The following is a 21234-nucleotide window of genomic DNA, read 5'->3' as shown; positions in this document are numbered from 1 at the left end:
TTTTTGTTTTAAGACTATAAGAACTGTAAGAACTGTGTTTTGCTCAACACATTTGAAAATAAAAGCGTTCTGATTTCAAAACCACACATGTAGTTTCCTGATTCGGGCACCCGTGCTGACATAAAGCTCAAACCTGCAAAGTCTGAACAGTCACCTCTTTGCCATCCTTGGGCATCTCTGGACTGATATTTTACCTTAAAATTCTGGTTTTTTAAAGTATACTGTGAACTTAGTACGTAACAAGTGCTTGAGTGTTAAGGACGCTGGTGAACAGAATGTTTAGGAAGAGGATATTAAAAGTTGTCCTGTGATTGAAGTGAATATTGAAGAACAACCTAGATCCTTGCTCTGGAAGCATAAGGGAGTAAAATATTCTTGAACCAAATTTTTAAATTTATAACGAGTTTGGAAGCTTGTGTGAACCGTTTTGTTGGTGTAATTGACAAAGCTCTCGTTTCAGTAATCAGAAGCTATGTGGTTTTTGGAAGCTTACCAGCAGCGGCTTACGTGTTGGTTCAGTTACTCATATTTGTTTGAGAAAGTGTGCAGTTTAAGTAGATCTCCTCAAAAAAACATTAATGCAATGAATCTCACTTCAGTACTTTATTAAATCTATTTAAATATGCATTAAAATATTTCAGAGACATCAAACTGAGGATACCATTGAGCGTTCAGAAAGAGATGAATGCAGTGGCCGTTAAGTTTTAATTGTCTCTAATCTCTTGCTACCATGGCAATAAAAATAAAAACTTTTTAGAGGAATATTCTATATAATGCATTATTTGCTAGGAACGTTCTTAGTCAGCAAATCTGTGTAAGCAGGAACATATATTTTCTGCTTTTCCATCTTTTTAATATGTAAGTTGTATGCTTCTAATAATCTTTGTGTTCTTCTTATCTGCATTTAACAGCATTTAGAAATCTTTCTTAGTGTTATTGAAAGCTGAAATACCTTTTAGTCATCTTCTCCTTCTCCCTTCTCAACAAATTTCCAGAGAAAATTAAAAATTTGAAATGAATCTATTTTATCTTATTTTGCTGTGCACTTCTAAAGTATTCCGATGAGCCTGGATAAGCTGATGCGGCCTTTAGGGAGAGACACATCAAATACAGGCAGACAGCTCCTGTGTCTGGTAACAAAGACTGAGGAGGTCAAAACTATCCCAACAGGCCTGAGCAGGTCAGTCAGAGGCAAATGTTGGAAATAAAATTTGGTGGGGAGGGGAGTAAGGGGCCTGGGTCAAGTCCTGTTCAAAAAGTCAGCTTTGTCAAAAGCTTCAGTCACATTCTTACCTACAGGCAACCTCTGCTGATCCCAACTCATTAATCGAACTGGAGAGCCGTCTTGACCCTGGCTCCTTCCCTTTGAAGTGTGGTGTCCTCTGCAGCATGAGGAAATAATTTGCTGCCTGATTCAATGAGCCATCAGTAGAGCCAGCAGACCTAATGACATGTGAGAATATTAACCTCCTACCACGAAGAGCTGTGAATCTTGAGAGGCAGTCTATAATTCACCCAGCACTCCTGAGCCTTCCCTTTCTGTCTTATTCTTGCACTCACTTTCTCACTCACAGGGAGTGAGAGAGAGAGGAGAGACCCTCTCGTCGTAAAACTTTATTTTCTTCAGTAGTGGGAGCCTTACTGAGCTGCTTGATAATGAGTTACTTTCCTTTTGCAGTTGGATAAAATTTACGCTGAAAACTAGACACCCGTCTTGCATATAATCATTTCCGTTTAAAATATGACCCAGGCTGCATAACTGACACCAAGGGGGTGGCAATCTGAATGCTTACCCAAGTAGACTATTTTATGTTTCCTTATTTATTTTTCATCATCAGAGAAGAAAAAAAATAAAACAGGAAAACAAACATGCGTTACAATTATTTTATTCTGTATAATGTGTTTTCTGGCTGCCCTTAGTCAAAAGGATCTTTCTGCAATCCCCTTTTTCCTTCACCTCTTTATTTTATTTTTTTTTTCTACCTGAAGGGAAGAACAGCTCTGCCTGGCCGAGCCCCGTGTGCTCTATGCACACACAAGGGCGTGTTCCTGCCCTTTGATTCTTAACAAAGAAATAGGTTGTTGGTCTAATCCCACTGCTTTAAAAGTCAGGGCTGGTTTTTCTCTTGTTGACTCCTTCAGCATTTTCAGTCACGGATTCAGGTCTCAATGCCTGGTAAGCATCAGAAAGTGAGCCGCTGTTATTCCTGTGGGCAAATAATGGGAAAGGAAAAGCAAAAATGGCCCTGTGTGTATGTGCTACTCACCGTCAAAACGGGGGCGATTGCCGGGCTTTACGCCGCGATATACCCATATACAGGAACATGCTGTAAGAATTTTGGTTTTAATGTCTTTTCACAGCGCTGACTGGTGCTGCCAAAGGTCAGAGCTTAGAGGTTACGGGTACAGATGAGAACAGCATCCAACAAAGCAAGTCCCAGGCCAAAGGGACGCTTCCTGGCAACTTAGTTTTGTCTGCGCTAGAAAGGTCTTGCGTTTTTTTGCTATGACGGTACTGTCAAATTTCTCATAGTTGGTGGAATCAGAGCTTGCAAAAGCGAATGAAATTACACCAAGTGTGACCACTTCTGATGGTAAATGCTGTTTCCCCACTGGGAGTGGAAGTTAGTGGTATAGTTGTGCGGCCAAAACCTTTCTGCTGGAAACTGAGCCTGGATTCTGTTGGGTCACAATTAGAGGGTTATTGTGAATCTGAGGAGTTGTCGGTAAAACTGTTGGTGTGCTGTGTGGGTGCAGACTGGGGTACCGTGCAGGGGGGATAACGGGGCTTGGGGAGGCAAACCAGGGTAGGTAGCAGAAGGAAATAATAAATAAAAGGCAGATATATGCTGTGTTAGGAATACTACAGTGTTTGTGGCACACGCGTATGTAGATCCCTGTGATCCTAAGTTGTTCTAAATATATATTTTAGCATCGAGGGATTCGGTGTTACGTCCATTAACAATTCTCTGCTATCGTGCTTGAGCAGTCTATTAGTCGTTCTCACCTCTTATTGCTGGTCACAGAGGCCAGTCCCCTGGCCTCTCTCTGCTTCATCTTTTTTATTAAGTTTATTAAAACTAGCCAGATTATACTTTCTTATGGCACAGGCTGCGCTTGGTCCATTCATTATGGTTTCTTATCTTGGCAGGCAATCTGAATTGAACGGCAGCTAGTCCATTATGCACATATGAAGCCCATCACTCCTCCAGCAATGGCCAATTCATCAAACATTTATCTTTTGCCCTCTGAGCAGTGCGTCAATTTGCTTGTCAATCCTCAGCCTTGGTTGTTGTGGAAGATGGGAGAAAAATTACTTTTCTTTTCCCCCTTCTCACTGAACTCTGGTAGTCGAAATGGGCTTTACTCTCCTCACTCTACAGGCTTGTTACTCCCCCCTTCTCTGTGCAAAAAGGGGAGGGGTCAGGTTACTATCTGAATTGCAGAGTGACAGATTGATCCAAGATACAGTAAAGCTTTCATTATGGCACTGCCTTTGCACTTGAATTTGCTCATATTTCCATTATAATACTGTTTTTTAGAGGGTTTATAAATAGGTTCTCAACTCGGCACATGGAGCTGAGAGGAGCTTTTAAGAATAAATACGTGATAGGGTTTTAGGGTTTTCTTTTGTCTTTGGTTTTTCTTTTGTCGTCTTTTTTTTTTTTTTAAACAGGTAGGTTTGTATTTTGTAAACCATGGCTTGTTCTTTTGCTATTTCTAATCGCTAATACTTCCTTGAATTCTTTCAAGTTCAGGAAATGGCAGTGTTCGCAGTTTTTTTAAATGCCATTTGTTGTGTTAGGACTGAATTCCGTGTTGAGATTGGGGAAAAAGGTGAATCAAGAGACTCCCACATTCATGTTCTTCTCTTGACTCCTCTACCTTGTTATTCTTCATCGAATACTTTCAAGAAATTTTAGCAGAAGGACGCTGAAGTCCCTGCTTAGAAACATTATCGAAGTGACGCATCCATTGAAGTGCAGGGAATTCCTAGCGGTGGTTTTTCCAGAATGCCCCTGGATAAAACCTGAATGCGTACAGTCGCTTGCTCCCTGCTTGGTAATTTTCAGCTGTGTTTTGCACACTGTATTTTGTTACATGATACTTGTTCGATCATTAGATGACTAAGAGCTCATTTTCTGATCCATTTTGTATTATTTTAAAATATTTTATATGGCTTATGTGAAAACCGCCTTGCCTCAGGCTATACTATTACACTGATTGCCATTTTATTTAAATTTACACAAAATTGTAGCAGTAATATCATATAAAATCTTGGCATGTTTAATCCTAAAGATGTAATATAAAAACTTCGGCAGAAAAAAGCCTAACGTGAAGGATAAAGCTTGAGCTGTATTAATAGGGTATCCTCTTGAGTGGCACTGTATTGATGCACACAGTGAAATCTGAGACTTGAAGAGGTTCATCAGAAGAGAAGTTGAACCCCGCCTCAGTCGGTCTGGTTGCTTTGTAGTAGAATTAGGCCAGGATAATAAATTACCTTTTTTAATAAAAATTACCTTTTTTATAAATTACGTATATTTTTGTTTTTTACTAGACTCTTGGTAGGAGAGAATGGTGGTTAAACAACGGAATGGTTGACTCTAATGTGAGCTACTGAAAACTGTAATTGGGATTTGCAGGTTATTTCACCACGTAAATAATCCACCCATATGGGGCACGGCTGTGACAGTTTATTTTACCTTCATGTTGCAGTTTCTTCTAACTTCACTGCAAGACTTCGAACAAAAAGGCTACGTTCATCCCTCCCAAATGCGGGTACTTCACAGAGCCTGACCCGAAGGTCTCATTCACCTTCGGGAAGTGCCCATCTTTTCTCGCTGGCTGTAGGGAGTGACGAGGGACTGGGCTCCTACAGACGGATGAGATAAATCCGCGTCGTTGCTTTTCAGATAATTCCATCATTTGAGGAGCTGCTGCTTAAAAGCAAAATCTGTCTCAAGAAATTCTGCATTTCTGTTTTATAATTGGTAGGAAAGGGTTTGAAATGCGGTGAACATTTAGAATTCAGAAGGCCTCTTATCTCTTCTTGTCTCTCTATTGACTCTACTTTTGTTTGTGTTTTCTTTGAGGTTTGGCAGTGGGTGGAGGCTTGAAGGGGTTGAGTAGTTTGGGCTTTTTTTTAAGCAACGGAATTTGCTGTGTAAGGCTCGGAATAAGACTATAAAAAAACAGATTAAGATCCTGGGTTTTCATGAATCCCCACCACTTGGATGTGCTTACATAGCTCTACTCTATGCTTCTTGTGCTACGTGTTTTCATCCCAATCTTTTTTTGGTAATAAGGTCTCCTGCGTAGGCTTGTGTACTTCCAGTGTGTAAGGAAAGAAGAAGAACAAGGGGTGGATATTCTTTTTTTTTTTGTATCTGAAAGTTAAGTATGACCTTTATATGAAAAGACTCAGAAACCCATTGTAGATCCAGTTCATAACACAGGTTCCATCTTTTTTTACAGAGGTCTTTTCTTCCCAGGTATCTAATAATTCTGCTCATTCATTTCTTTCCGTTTTCTCTTTTGCTGACCATATTCACAGGCTTGCCTTAAGTTTTATTCAAAGAGCTACTTCCACGTATTTTCTGTCTAGCAAGAGAAGGCTGGAAACAGATAAAGTAGAGATGATGCAAAATGCTTCCTCTAGGGAGCCTGCAAAATGCTAACATTCCCTCTGATATTAGACGAGAGAAAACATTTCATGTTCTGGAAGCATTGGTAAGCTTGTTCTCCATTGAACAGGATTTCATCATTCCTGTTTTATGACTTGTCTGATCTAACTTGGGGCCTGGCCCATGCTAGAAATTTTGGAGGTTCTTTACTTTCAGTGGGTCGCCTTTTTTGTTGTTGTTGGTGGTTATGGTTTTTTGTTTTGTTTTGTTTTTTGTTCTGCTTTGGGCCAGCATTTGTGTCAGAACTGTCCTTCACACAGTCCATTCTGTTTTCTTTTCGGATGTATTGTCATGCAGAGAAATGGGTATAAACACCGAGTAGGACTGCAGAAAAGAAAAGCTATTATGCTTGAGCAGCGTAGAGGTCATTTTTTGATGCTTTACTTGTAGCTTATCTGCCAGTACTATCTCTGTGTGCAGGAAATACAGAAACCTCGATTTACAGTATTTTTGTGATTATAATAGCGAGAGTGGGCGCTTTTCTGGAATTGGAACTGAATTCTAGCCACTCTATTTTCTTTAAAATGGGTTGGTTATTCTCCTGTGCTGACAGGTGAGAGGTGTGCTTAGAGCCGAACCCCGCAAAGCAGGTTTGAGAGTTGAATCCTGACAGAGGCCTCAGCCCCAGGGACTTTGCACAGAAGATTCACTGAACCCCGTCCGCCATCAGAACAGACTTGGAAATGGCTTGGGTTTTTCCCCTTATTTGTATGCTATATTTCAGATTAGATGGAATTTAAAACTGAACAGGAATCAAAGCAAGTAAACGTGAAATGATGTTTTGGATTCCCAGGGCACTATGCAAAATCTAAACTTACACGTGTCTGTCTTGTGTTTTTATATATATATAGTATTTATTTATTGCTCTTTGTTTTGTTTTGGTGAGGTTAAGACACAGGACTAGAAGCCAGGAGCTCTGGGTTTTTATTTCTTGGCTCTTGGAAAATTGCTGGAGGTCACCTTTCGTTAGTCACTTAACCCCTCTCTGCTTTACTACAAAATGGAATTTTAAGCTCAGCAGGTTTTTGAAGAGTAATTCATTAATGTTTAAAAAAAAAGTTCTTTGTGCTCCTTGGCTGGCAGGTGCTGGAGAAATAGAAATTGCATTTCTACTCTTTAAATACTGAAATTATCTAGTACGAGGGTTCTCGTGTTGATTCTGCTCTCCTATAAAAACATAAAAGGCAAGAAAAAAGGTATTTTAAAAAGCTCTTGTTATGTACCAGCTCTGTCTTTAACTTCTGGTAACGGCTATCTCTTGTCAACAGAGTGCAAATGAATTTCAAGGCTAAAGCCAAACTCTCTCATTTACATATTGTTAACTGCTCTCGCTTTTCCTGTTAAAAAGGAGGAAAAAGTCATTACATGTGAGGCAGCTGTCTTATTAATGGAGGGGTGGGGTAAAATGCGAGGAACACTTCTTTTCCAGCATATACTTCTGAGCAGCTTGTTCTTCGGGACAAGGACAACTGCAGAGTACCAAGGTTTGTCCGGTACTTGAGAGGCTTCTGCTTTTTATCATTTATAAAATCCCGTGTTTTCGTTGTCAGATATTACCAGAACGAAGAGCTGCTCTTTGGTTTCCGTGTAACCAAATCCCCATCAGGCCAGAGGGACTGTGTGAAATAGTGTAGCTGACAATTGCCATGCATGCGCATAGGGGGGGAAGAAATCTCTGCCATGACATTCCTTTATGATTAAAACTTTGTTACAAACCATGGATGAATTATGGAAAAGAAAGCTGGAAGAAATCCTGCTGATTAGCTGAAGGACTTTGATAAAATGACATTTCTGAGACCTTTGTATTCCAAAGGATTATTTACTGTCTGCTTACGGAACATCTTAAGTCGTTTTGCAGAGGGAGTCGCTCTCCGCTTTAGCACAGCGTTTTTGTAAGCTAATGAGGGCAAAGCGCGAGCCATAGGCAATGATGCTGTGATATTAGCTGTGACAGGGAGCTTGATCATAATTATCTTAACGAGGATAGGGTTAATTACAGGGGAAACTTAAAGTTTTTTCTGTTTGAATGAGGCGGCGCTGAATGCGTTGTGATGTTTTGTCGGTTTGATGTGACTTTGGAAATTGCAATGGAAATCTCTCAGCAGCGCTTGCTCTCCTCTGGGAGCAGTGTGAGCCCTGCAAGGAGGTAACTGAGATGGTACAGGTGAGATAATGGGCAGCTTTCGTGTCATTAGAGCAGGGAAAAGCAACCTGCAAGACGCCTCAGTGATGTTTATTAGCCTTTTGAAACCAGGGAAAACAACTGCTTGCCGCTGCCCTTCAGTGCTGGTTGTATGGCGGTGGTAAGATCGTGGGTTTGGCTTAATGTACCGGCCCGGGAAGACGATTTTTCTGCTGTGAACTGTGAGAAAACAGCACAGATCTAATTTTAGACTGGTTCTCTTTCTTGGGGGATTTCCATCTTTTTATACTCATCCCTTTCAGGGTGTTGGTGTGCTTCTTGCTGTGCTGTTACATATACACACGCTTTCCCTATCTAGTAATGGGCTCAGAAGGAAACACTTAGAGTGCATTAATACAACTATCTCACCCTCATTAAAAATAAAAATGCCAGTAATTGGTACTGATTTCCACCTCTGCTTCTCAAAGATGCTTTCTGTATACTGATTCACAATTTTAATCCTTTCTTAGGTAAGTGATGTTGTCTCCCACCTGCAGGTGGGAAATTGAGGCACACAGAAGTTATGGGACTTGCTGAAATTTGTACCATAAAACCTATTGTGTGGATTGTACCTAAACCGTACAAAAACCCACAAAGTGTGGAGTACAATTGCTGGGCGATATTTCCTTATATATTATGATGGTAGGGATTGCTGCCTTAAATTTAGTAGCAAGTATCACTGAATGGGAGCAAACACATTTTTTTCCTTTTCTGTTTACCAACCAATCCTACCAATTTGGTTTTGGTGCTAGTTTTTCCTTCTGTTTAAGATGAAAAAAATAAGAGTTCTGTGAACAGCAAAATAACATACGGATGTAAATTTATGGTAATGGCTAAGCTCTCTCCCTGTACTGTGGCAACCCCTCCCATCTCCCCGGACCCTGAATTTAGGTGATTAAATCACCAAGTGCACACTGCTCTGATGACATGAAAACAACAATTAATAAGCTACCCCCTGTGTAACACGGCTCCTTTTTAACTGAGCAGCTAATAACATTACATGGCAAAAATTATCAAAACCAGACAGGTGTAAGGAGATTTGCGCACAATTTTCTCTGCCTGTCTATGAAACTAGTACCCTTGTGTTCAGCCCAGGCTTGTGAAAGAAAGGCTGTTTCAATAGGCAACTCCCTCTAGTGTTTCAAGGCCTTTTGTCCCACTTCATGGCTTGTCATTTTGTTTTATGCCTCCCCTGCAGCAGTTTTGGATGTGCGCTTTCTTCTCCTTGCCAGTTGCCAACCATTTGCTGATTCTCATGATAAGAGTATTATATTTGCGTAACATAACTCAGGAACAATGTGTATTTTGATGCTGACACTGACCAGAGCCCAAGCAATGTTTTTTTCACAAAGGACCTATTAACATCCCAGAAGGCTCTGTGGTGTTGACAAGAAGGTGGCCTTCCCTGAACTCCTTTGGCAAGTCGAAGTCTTACATTGAAATGTGAGGTTTGGAAATAATCCACTATTTATATAATAAAGAGTATTTAAGGGGAATTTGCTAAACTAGGTTTGTCAAATAAACTGAAATGAAAACTCATAACAGCTTGATAAACTCACTGCTACTTCCTCTGGGTTATTTTGCCTTTTAAAGGTAGTTGGGGGGAAAGCACCGTTTGAAATGTTTGCTGCTCTCCCTTCCGATCTCGGCTTTGGCAAAACCGAGCCTGCTGCGACCCTTCACTGAAATAGCTAGCTTAATACAGCGTGCTAGCACAGCTCTTAGTGGCGCACGGTTTATGTAGGCTGAATCGAGTTTTTCCTAAACAGCTTGTTTAAGGCAAATGCAAAAAGTGCGACTGTTACTGCAGTGGCTGTTTCAGCCTAATGTTTATAATGGGGGCTTTTGTTCTTTCAGCTCCAGAAATTGTAGTCTCGATGCATTGTAGCGATAGAGGTATGCCACAGGGTGTAGGCAGGGCAAGTTTTCTTCAGGTCTGGCTGCCCAGCACCAAAACGGCATTAGCAATAGCTGGACCTCCCTTTCAGACGCCAAGTCAACAGACCGCGAGCGCTTTGGAGTCCTTGGACTGAAATACACTCTTTGTGTTGCGCAAATGTTACTTGAATATTCATAGTTTAGGGTACAGTACCCGGTGTAAAGGTCACGTGCTTGATTTCTTTTGCTTGCTTGAACCCTCTAACTGTGATTCGTAAGTAGTCGGTAAGTTGTGCCTACAAAAGCGGTATCTTGTTTTTGCTGGACAGACGAACGTTAAATTGTCAAATTTGAAACCCATATACTTTCTAATAATATCTGTATTTTCCTCCAGTAGTAGTGCCTTAGAACTCTCGAACAGGGGCCCTGGCTGTATTTTGATCTTTGCCAAAAACTGGGGGGGAGAGTGAGAAAATCCCCTCAGTATAAATGTCATTGGAAGCTGAATAAATAGCGTAGACTGCATCTCCCTTATTAATCACATTTGATGAAACAGCCAGGAGATACAGTGATGATCTTCCCACTGGTAGGCATAGTAGATCAGCTGTCAAGTCATGCAATCTCAGCATATCTTTAGGTGTCTGGTAGGTGAATGAGCTGTGAATGCGTGTCTGTGCGTATGCTCCGTATACCATGTGTCTCAGTTGATTAATGTGCGGGTTTTTTTTTTCCTGTTGGAATGTGCAAGCATTAAGAACCGAGTTTGGAACAGATGCCTTAACAAGGTACCGAGGTGTTCTTTTTAGTTTTTTTTTTTCCCCCCTGTACTTTGCTGTCAGAGGAACGAATACCTCCAGAATCTTGTTTATTTACAAGCCATCATCTGCACTTCCCTGTTGGGAAATGCTCCTTTTTAAAGCCGCTCTCTGCAGTCTGACCTGTGGCTTGACAGCGGGACAGTAAGTTCCGAAAAACACAGCAAATGTCCTTTCTGTCTGGAGTAATTCTGCATTTTATTTTGTAAAGAACATTTTATTTTGTTTGCAGGGACTCAAGAAGCAAATTAAGAGGTTAATAAAAAGAAAAAAAAAATATCCCTTCTCCATTTCCTATTATTGCATGTAAGGTAACTGCTAAGAAATGATACTTGAAGTTGTATTTATTATTGTTAGCGGGGTATGATATTTCTTGGCAGAAATGATGGATGACAACTTAAATTTGTGTCCAGGGAATGAAGGTGAACTGTGACAGAGTTATTTATCTTGGGAATGGAGGTTAGGGTCAGGCGAGGCTGGGTGCCTGAAGGCACAAGACATTGACAAATTCATCCTGCAGGCCCCATATCTGAAGCCTTTTGTTTTGGATCCTGGCTACTCACTAAGTGACCCCCATCCTTCATCCTGCCAGCATGTGAAGGATGTGTTGCAGTGCCAGCACTCCCCTTGCCACTAATGCTTGTCATTCACTCTTCTGACAGGCCCAAACCAAAACTATTCCCACTCCTGAAAGGGAAGGTTAAAATATTTATTTCAGCTCATAATGGCCTCCCTGATTTAGTGGAGTATCATTTTTCCTCTTGCCTTTGTCGTTTGCAGGTCACTAGAAGGACTGAAAACATTCAGTTACTTGGAAGAGCTGATCTTGGACAACAATCTACTCGGAAATGACCTTCTGCTACCCAGGTTACCTCACCTCCATACCTTAACGCTCAACAAGAACCAAATATCCTTTCAAAGAAATACCTGCAAAATGTCAAATGAGTTTTATGTGTCAGCCAAATTAAAGTACGTGAAATATAGTTCATGTGCAGACAAAGCATTCTCTTGGTTGGCACCTGGAATACTTCATAGTAATTTATTATAGGTCATTCATAAATGAAATGCACCATTATATCTTCCTGTTGCTCCATTTTAGTGAGAGATCTAAGTTATGGCTCTGAAGAAATCTTTCTAATAGATAAAATAGAGAAGGAAAATAATGTCAGTGCTACCAGTGTGCAGCAGTTCCTGTTTGCTTGGGGTTCTGTTGCAGGCTGACCTCTAGTGGAATAGAGAGCGCAGTGAAACGCAATGAAGTGTGTGTACTTTCAATGGCTCTTAAAACATTAAAGTACAATAAAATAAACCTACCCCCCTCCCCAAATGTAATACCTTCCTCTGTTTTAGTGAAGTTGGTAACATGCACAGTTTGGTAGCTGTTGTGCCACCGCAGCTGTAAAAGCAAGTCGCTGTATCCTCTGTTTTCCAGCTCTGTATAAATTCATATAAAATGCTGTCCAAACCAAGGTCTTAATACATTAAAGTATTTAGATGGATGGTTAAGTCCATTCCTAACCCATCAGGCACTTCTCCACATGCCTGAAGTTAGTGCCTCCTCAAGTTTATTCAGAATAAATATTTCAGCGTTTGCCTAAGTACTCTGCTGAAGTCGAGCCCCTAGTCTGTAGGCTTATAGATAACGGTCTGTAAAAACTCATTATCTGCAAGGGCTGGGCATGGGCTTGATTATTAAATAATTTTCCCATACTTTGACCCTTCTGGAGATCTGAAGACGGGTAATAGAAGGTTTTACAAAAGTGAAGGGCGATCAAATTGTGGCCAAAAGGCCAACCGAGGCCTGCAGAGCCTTAGACCATGAAAGCCCCCTCCTTGTAATTGCGGCGTGAGGACAGGGCTGCTCAGCTGCAGGCTTTTATTACAGACAATGTAAACAGAGAGCAATTTACCTTCTACTAAAGCAAAATCCTCCGACTGAGGAGAATAAAAATAACTGCAGATTCTACGATTTCCACACTTATTTTTGACTCTGTAAATAAATAGAAATCAGCAGAGTAACTTGTATTCTTGGGGCCCTGGAAATTTGCCAGGAGTGTCTCGTGAGCAGTCGCAATCGTTGCTGTCCTGGGAATTTGGCTAGAATTTCTGGTTAATGCCGGGTTCTGTGGGTTGGATTTGAGCAGCTGGTTTTATTGTTTGCTGCCACGGTAAAATCTGAGCCGGGCATGCTTTGATGAAGAATGCACGAGAATGCTTTTCCTGATGCTGTGGGTGGTGGTTTGTCTGGTGCAGCAGATCTCCTTCCGCAAAGCATGGAATGTGAATTGGGCCATAGACCCAAAAGCACGTGAGTATATTTGTCCTTTGGCGGGGTGTCAAGGAGGAGCTTTGAACTTTCCAAAAGGAGGGCAGGTGTATTGAATAAGAGCTCACTGAACAAAATCAGAGGAAAAAAATTTACCGTGTCAGTAGTATCCTTTGAAGAGTTTCTGCTGGTCTCACGGACATACTTAAAGTACTATTGTCAAGTGAGTAAGCTCTCAAAGTGAATGAAAACATGATAAGAAGGGTTTGATCTCGCCTGGGATTTTTTTTTTAATTCAGTCTTAAAACTATGAAGCTAGAGCTTTGAGAGTATTGAGCTACCCAGGTTATAGAAATAACATATACATTTTGGAGTGTGCTGCCAATAATTTAACAGAGGCGGCACAGAAATTCTTGTAAAACACCTAATGTGTACAGACTGCCCAGAGAGGGGAAAAACCCGCTGTCCATCATTAACGTGTTGAGCCCTAGGGAGCGGTGATCTCCTGTAGGGAAGGTACAGCAGTCTTCAGAAGCACGGAGACCTGCCAGACCCCCCTCGTCAGTGTGGATACCATACTTGAAAAAAGTCTCTTTTGAACTTGAAGGACTTCTTTTAAGGAATGATTTCCCTATGGAACTATTTTTAAAATGATCAAATAAAAATGTACGTTTAATAGAATAATGAAATATGTTACAGGAAAGACTGTTTAGTATATGGCAGTAGCACTACAGAGAGGACACAAGTGAGCAAAGAATAGTGATCTGGAACAAATCTTCAGCTGGTGGAATATTACTGTGCATGCAGAAATATATACGTATGGTGGGGGGGAGAGATGGAAACAAACAAAAAGCCAAACTGATCTTTGTGAAAACTGGAATAACATGTAAACTTAAAACTCTCACGAGAGCTTTCCCATACTGTACTCTTTGCTATTTCTTTCCTTTTATTTTGGCTTCATTTTGATCCAGATCCTGTTTTGATAGTTCTGATAAGAACTTTCTACTGCTTTTACATGATTCGCTTATTGTGTGCCATTGTACGTGTAAGTACCATTTGGTCCCTCCTAACACAATGCCTGCATACGCTTACAAACGTGAAAGCTTATCTCTAAATCAGGTAAATACTTAGAAGAATCATCTACTGTTTTTTTCTTCAAATGATCGTTGTGTATTTCAGCTACAATTTGGCCGCTACCAGTTCTTCTACTAGAAATGGAAGAAGCAAATTTAAATATTACTATTTTAAAAGCAGTTTCCTAGTGTTATACCTCAACTTTTCTGTAATGTGTAATCTGTTAAAAATATTTTTAAATGCAGTCTATATAGCTGAAATACATAAAGGATAGTTATCAGCATTGTGCAGTTTTGGATTACATGTCTCTAACATGCTTTTCCCATGCGTATAGTATGCTTGTTTTTACAAAAGTCTGATTTACTTTGGGAAACGTATCGTCGTAGGTTCTCTGTCAGACACAATGGGTGGCAGAAAGCGGTGCAGACTGAGACGGATGGGAATTAGGTAGGAAGTTGGTTTTGGAGGAGGACTCGTGCCTGCAATCACCTATGCCTGTAATGGGAAGCCTCATTTCTCCTTTCAAGTGTGTTCACTAGATAATAAGAATCAGTCAGGAAACATCTAAATAGATTTATTCCTCTGTGTGTGATGTAGCAGTGTGAGGTTTCATGGCTTTTCACTGTGCTGATCGTGGCTGGTGTTACAGAGGGACTATATCGTATAGACATTTCAATTTCTTTTACATTTCGATCTTTTTAGTATTTGTTAAAACTGCTCAGAAGGGCAGCAGTGATAGTTTGTCAAATATATATACCTGTATGCTGAAAATCAGATGGTGTTCACTGCCTCCCTTCAAAATAGGCAAGTCTGATAACAAACCAGATCTGTGATTCTCTGAAGTAAAAGCCCCGTTTCTTCACTTAGTCCAGTGAGCTGGTCATCCATTTAGCGTACGTTCTGCATACTGCTGAAGAACTGGTACCAAAATTGATTTAGAATAAAGGTGTCAAATGCAGGTGTAGAATGCAGACATTGAATCTAGGTCTAGGTTTTGAATGGTTTAGAGGAAGAGCACAATATTTCACGTCATAGAGTGGGAAATCTGGAGCTGGGCAGAATGCCCATAGCGGCGTATGCATTACTTACGGCAAGGGGCGTTATCAGTGTGGTTCGGATCGAAGGGTTATAAGTTCTTGAGTCTCTGAAAACAGCATGGGTCGAGTACCTCAACTGAAGAATGTACCAGTAAGTACTTCTGGTATAATCTGCCTTCACAGAGGCCTCATCATAGTGCCTGACAGGTTTGGGTTTGTGTAACCCCCGAGCTGTAGGTTGGAATTTGTTTTGCCTTTGTGCTTGTTCCTACATTGTCTTGAAGTACTTGAAGACCTAGAAGTCCCAGGCTGACCAGAATCTCGTTATGTTAAGTGCTGAGGACTTGATGTTTAGATCGAGTGAGTTGTCTCCTGTTACGCGCAGATCCTCATCTCCACTGAACAGAGATCTGAGCTGAAAGGGCTCAGCCCTCTTCCCGCCTATGCTCCTGAGCTGCGGATTTGGCTAAATCTGAGTGTGTCTTGTTAGAGAACCGCAGTACCTGATGTGCCAAAAATCTTTCTTCTAGGATAAAGTGTACCTGAAGTAAAAATTAAGTAATGCCAAATGCCGAACACCTATGGAGGAGGGAGGCCGTCTCCAGTCCAGGCGATTCCTTATCCTGTTCTAGAGCGGTGCTTGGGCCGGTTCACTCCAGATGTCAGAACTTTTAAAGAAATGGCCGGGTGCTGCCATTGTCTTTGTGGTGCCTTGGGAACCGTGAGCGATGTTTGGGCAGAATAGTGTTTAAAAAAAATCCAAAGAAAAGCAAACTTTGAAAGCAAGGACATACGGTTTCAGGATGGACCTCTCTAGAGAACCAGAAACATAATTTGATTGCAGGAATAGAAACTTTTTCTCCGTTTCCTCACATTTGTATACCTGACAACATTGAAACCTAGTCTTCAAAGCTGCAGCCTTGGAACCGTGAGAATTCTGAAATGCCCTTAAAAGCACTAGCAACTCCAGCTACACAGAGAAAATGAATTCTTCTCCAGTAGGCAGAATGGGATTTTTTTTTCCCAAGTATTCAGTATGCAGGAAGCTCCCCATGAGATCTTATGGACTTAGTTAATTACCACCCGTGCCTCACCTTTTCTTTCTTGAGCCAAATGGTTGTAGTCAGTGAACAGGGCCTTATCTGAAGGCCCTCTCTCCCTGCCAGCTAGGGTTCAGGCCAGAACGTGGCATACAAATGTCACTGTGTGTGACATCCTATTGCACATAGAGAAGGGGAAGATGTATACTTGCATATTGCAAGCTATTTCTGTGGTTATCCAACCCTGAAGACCTAGCACATTCTAATGGAAAAGCGTTCAGGTGGCAAAGATCTTTTCACACTGCATTCAGAGGAGAATTGGTAACTTCTGCTTCAAGGCTATTTGCCTGTGGCGTAGCTTGTGATTGCTACATCGTGTTTGTGATAAATTTAATTGAAGCAAATGTTTCAAATGGGAATAAATATAGGTAGCTTGCTCATTTATGACTCTGGTAGAAGTGCTCTCCAGCTGTTTTAATGTTAGGTTGATGGCAGTACCTGCATGACAGATGGTTAGTTGGCAGAAGACACTTGAATGACAGTTTTGGGTCTTTCTACGTGGTGGTCTGGAATTCTGTGCGATATTTCTGATACTCTCTATGTACGCATTTAGAAAATATTTTGAATGTAAAGCAGATTGTTCTTTGTCTCCTTGCTTCCAAGAACTTCCAAAAGCTGTAATCACAGAAGGTCATTAACATGAGAAGCTCTCCTGCAAGTCTCTTGGGGAAGTGGGAACGGCTAAAAATTTGAGAAGACTTTAAGAACAAACTTTTTGAAGGAAAATGGTGGAGCAGCTTGGCAAGCACTGAGAGAGAGAACAAGAGTGGTTACTTCTCATATAAAGGCAATGTATTTGAGGGTGTGACTAGTAAAAAGAACTGCTGGCAGAGAAACAGGTTGCAGAAAGAAATCCCAGATTCTCCTGCATACCTCAAACTATATGCAAAAAATAATTTAGTGGTGAGATAGAAAATATGTGTAGATTAGTTTGTTTGGAGAGTTACATGCTAGCATTGCATCTGTATAGAATTACCCAGAATAAGTTCATTTAGAACCTTGTTAGCAAACGTTGTGTTTCTGCATAGGTCTGACCAGCAGCTGTCCCCGAAGAACCACCATGAATATGGTTATAGCAAGAATACCGGTAAAAGAGGAAAGAGCACGGAGTTTGGGGATGACCAGCACCAGCCCTCAGTACTTAAAGCAGCTGGACCCTTATATTACTGTCTATAAAGGATTCATGCAATGTCTGTGTGCCCTGGAAATATGCTGGAGGGACTAGTGAAAGGGCACAGCTAAAGAGGCTCTTGAGAATACAGAGGTCTGGAATAGTGGAACACGTGAGACATCGTCCAGTAATTTCTGCGTGGATCCACACGACCCCTCGAAACGTAACAGAACGGTCTTTTTACTGTGCTGGCTGTCGCGCGACAGCGCTTAGCATCGAAATGGCTGTCCCTGCTTGTGAGGCTCTCCTAACACTGGCCAAGCAAAGCAGCGTTATACTATCCTCTCTGAGTTTACAACTTCGACCTTGTTAAAGCGTAATATTCCCCGGGCACAATTTAACCTTGAGTCACACCAGTCCTTCCTTGGCACTAGTCTTGAACACTGTAGAACTAATCTTTGGAGCGTTCGTAAGGGGCCGTAGTCCTGACCAGCAGCAGAATTTCAATCCAGGCTACAGGATTTTCAACAAAACAAGTAAAAATGTTACGCGCTTGTGTAGACAGTTAATTTTTAGCCAGAGAAGGGAGATGCATCATTTGCTTTGGGCTTTTGCTTGTTCTTTTTGCCTTCTGGAGAACCTCAAAAACTATGGTATTGGGTACCAGATAGAGCGTGAAAATAGCCAAGTCAGAACATACTTATTTTAGGATATTTTTGGTTGCGTAAAACTTGCAAAAAATTATATTGCTCTGCAGCTTAACCGGACCCACCATAGTGCTGTGTTTTCCAAGTAATTCTGTGGCTAACGTCTCAGTGTTGCTGGGAGTGTTTGTTTTTCTGAACAGAAAAGACGGTGACGTGTTTGTGTGCGGGTGTGCGCCTGCTGTGAGCAGCTGACTGTGAACATGCGTGTGTGGGATACTTACATGTAACATGCTGCAGAGCCTTCAGAGAGTTGATCTGACCATGAGAGACACCCAGCTCATACAAGTGTTTCCCTAATTTAAGACTAGAAATAGTGCAGGAAGACAGTAGAGTCATTTGATGAGGGTGAAATTTTAAACTATGCCCAGTATGTTTCTGTTCGGTGTTTGTGGAGGTGCCCGTTGCTCTGTTATGGCTGAGAATTGATGTCGTAGCTTGTGAGCCAAATTGCTGAAGAGTTTAAAATTTTTGTTGTTACAAATTTTTATTTTAGTCAGTGTCTGATAGGAAGAGAGGCGTTACTAGAGTGGTAACGGTGCTGCTGCCGAGTTCGGAGGTGGGTCGCTACACTAAGGCAATTTGGTCGTCGTACCAGCGATGCTTTAAGCCAGTTTTCAAACAATAGACTGTAGTGTAAGTGTGTGCATCACTGTTGTATCTTCACCTGGTGACCGGTGACTGTGACTTCAGAAAGATCAGTTCAGGGCTGTTGTCACAGGGCCTTCAATAAACAAACAACTAAATATTGACTAGCACTGTCCGTGGATTTAATTGTGGCTTTTCTTTTTGGGCCGAACGGAGCTGAGGTTGGTCTTGGAAATGGCACGGCAGGGTTTTGCACCTCTTTGGCTCTGATTGCCCCAATGTGATACTCGTTACACTGCAACGTAAAAGGGAAGCTGGCAATAAAATTTCAGCTTGCTTTTGATTTTCTCCCTCTGTATTTTCCTAGCATTTTTTTAGAAAGACTCTATGCTTCTGGTTCATCCTGTAGTTCCAGTATTGTGATTAAAATAAGTATGTGACATGCTAATTAACTAAAGAGTACGCTAGAAGTGCACCATGACTTCTGACTCATCTCTGAGAAACACTTAATCATGAGAATTTGAACAGTGTATCAATTATTTTTTCCTACATGCTTTGTAAGGACTAACTGTGATGGCAGGTGGATGGGGCTTCTTGGAAAGATAATGTGTACCCTGCAGTTTGTTTTGCTAAGAGGGATGAGAAAAGACAGTTAAAGTCCTACAGAACAGAAATTTTCATTATTTTATTTATGATATAACTGCTGATTCTGGCACAAAATAAGTTGTCTGTTGTAAGCCCCGGGTTGGTTTGTTCTCAAGCGTTGCTGGTGTCCTGTTATTTTTGGGCTGTCCAAGCCTGCAAAGCTTCAACCTTTCTGTGAGCTAGTGACCTCCTACTTTTGAGGTGATTATGTCCGATTCGCGGGGTTTGTCCTGGGCACATGTTTCTGTTTCTGTTGCAGCTGAAATTGGAATAATGCTGGGGTGATAAATATCTGTTTCGGTAGAGGGAGATTAGGAAATGATAACAAAGAAAAGATCTGGGGAGTCTCACACAGGACGGCACAGCAGGAGGTCTGCATGTGATTCCTGGTCGTTCTTGCCTGGGATAACTTTTAGGGGGGTGTTTCTGCTCAAGGTTTAGATATGAGATATTAGAATCTAGACAGTAATTTCCAAATTTGGGGACATCTAGATTTTTGAGATGCAGATTATCAACTATTGTTGTTTACCCAAAACTCTTACTGAATTTGGTGTCTCTCTCTGTGCGGTCCGTAGGACTTTGATGCATAGTCTTACACTTCTTGTAAATCTAAGCTGACACTGCTCTTCATCATTACGTATCTAACTACATGTCGATATTTGCCCCTAAGTCTGCTTGGGCAGATGGGAGTGAGGTTACATGTCCTACTCCACATTCAACAAGTTGTTGGGAAGAAGAGCTTCTACCCCAGAAAAAGCTCCGCTGAATTGGCAAGCAAAAATTCTGCATGTTTACTCTATAGAAAAAGCAAAAAGTTGGGTTTTTCAGGTTTTGTTTGTTTGTTTGGTTTGGGTTTTTCTCCTTTCAATAGGCAATGGCCAGATACTCCCTAAGCCTTGCGGTAGCTGACCCCGTGTGTGATTGCTGTTGTGGAAATAACTGTCTTCTGTAATAATAAACTATTTCTCTCAGGGAACCTTTTTGCAACTTAAGCAATCCTGCAAGAAATTGTTTCTCCTGGCTGGGGGGGGGGTGTGTGTGGCAGGTTCAAGCACTTCTCTGATGGTCTTAGGAAGTTTTTAGAAAGCCTTTCACTTGAACATGCATGGAAAAACGGTTTGTGGCCTTCCCATCACAGTCACGTACGTCCTGAAAGAGCCATGAAAAAGTTTGTGTGAGAGCTTGAGGTCCAGATGGGAGGAGACAAGAACTAGCACCGAGTTTTGATTGTGAATTCATCCTGGCTGACAAAGAAGATTTGTATCATATGGTGCTACAAAAAGACAGTTTTCCGTGGGGTCTGGTTGATTGCTTGCTGGCATATGGCATTCCGTAATGTGGCTTTGCCAAGTTAAAAGTTAGCATTTTCACCTTTTTAATTAACTCATAGAACTGATTTCAAACCTTCACTTTTGTCACTCGTGCAAAATATTTGAGTATGATTCCTCAGACCTTGTGGGACAGAACATTACCTGTGAGTGTAGATTGACTAGTTTTAATATATTAAAATTAGTAATTGCATGATCTTCATGTGTGTTTGGCAACAAAACAAAATTTCAGGCTCACAAAAGGAAGAGCTCATTTTTAACAATGAAGCTGCACTTTCCATTCTCTGTTGCTTCTGTTGCCCTTAAGATATTGAGGTGAAGAAATAAAGTAAATTCCATCGGCTAAAAATAACAAAGATAACAGAAACACATAAATCAAGTATAAATAATAGCCACACAAGTGAACTGAGGACTTAAAACAATAGTTGTGGTCTGTAACAGCAGGAGTGGATAAAAACAGAGCAATAAAATGCCCTTTAATGCTTTTGAATAATTATTACTGTTGTCTAAGTCTGTCGGTTTTTCAACTTTTTATGCACGGCATGTTTTTGAGAGTCACCCCTTTTTCTTTGCATGTAAGTTGAAGTAAATAAGAATGTATGGTTCAAGTCTTGGAGGCTGCCACACTATAACAAAATCATGTGCTTTATTTGATCAATCGGCAAGGTGCGAATGCTTGAATATTGGTGTCAAGCTTAAACCTAAGCTGTGATTTCCAATATTGCGGTGGTTAAAAGACAGGTTAACCTTTGTTTGCTTGTTTGTTTTTACGTAGTTTACAATATCAAAAGTGTATCATCATTATTTATGCTCTAAGGA

The 21234-nt window shown here is 41.0% G+C and overlaps 1 protein-coding gene across 3 annotated transcripts in view; it reads left to right on the top strand.

Moving 5' to 3' along the window:
• Positions 1-21234, top strand: part of LRMDA (leucine rich melanocyte differentiation associated) — a 671621-nt gene that overhangs the window by 364465 nt on the left and 285922 nt on the right. For all 3 annotated transcript variants that reach the window (XR_010375110.1, XM_064464928.1, XM_064464927.1), the window contains exon 3: positions 11343-11474. Coding sequence is in view for 2 of the 3 variants with exons in the window: in XM_064464928.1 (XP_064320998.1) it covers positions 11343-11474 (132 nt within the window). In the remaining variant the exon portion in view is untranslated. The remainder of the gene's footprint in view (positions 1-11342; positions 11475-21234) is intronic.

Source organism: Phalacrocorax carbo, chromosome 13 (genome assembly GCF_963921805.1).
Source record: "Phalacrocorax carbo chromosome 13, bPhaCar2.1, whole genome shotgun sequence".
Lineage (NCBI taxonomy): Eukaryota > Metazoa > Chordata > Aves > Suliformes > Phalacrocoracidae > Phalacrocorax > Phalacrocorax carbo.
This window is presented reverse-complemented; position numbering and strand designations above follow the sequence as displayed.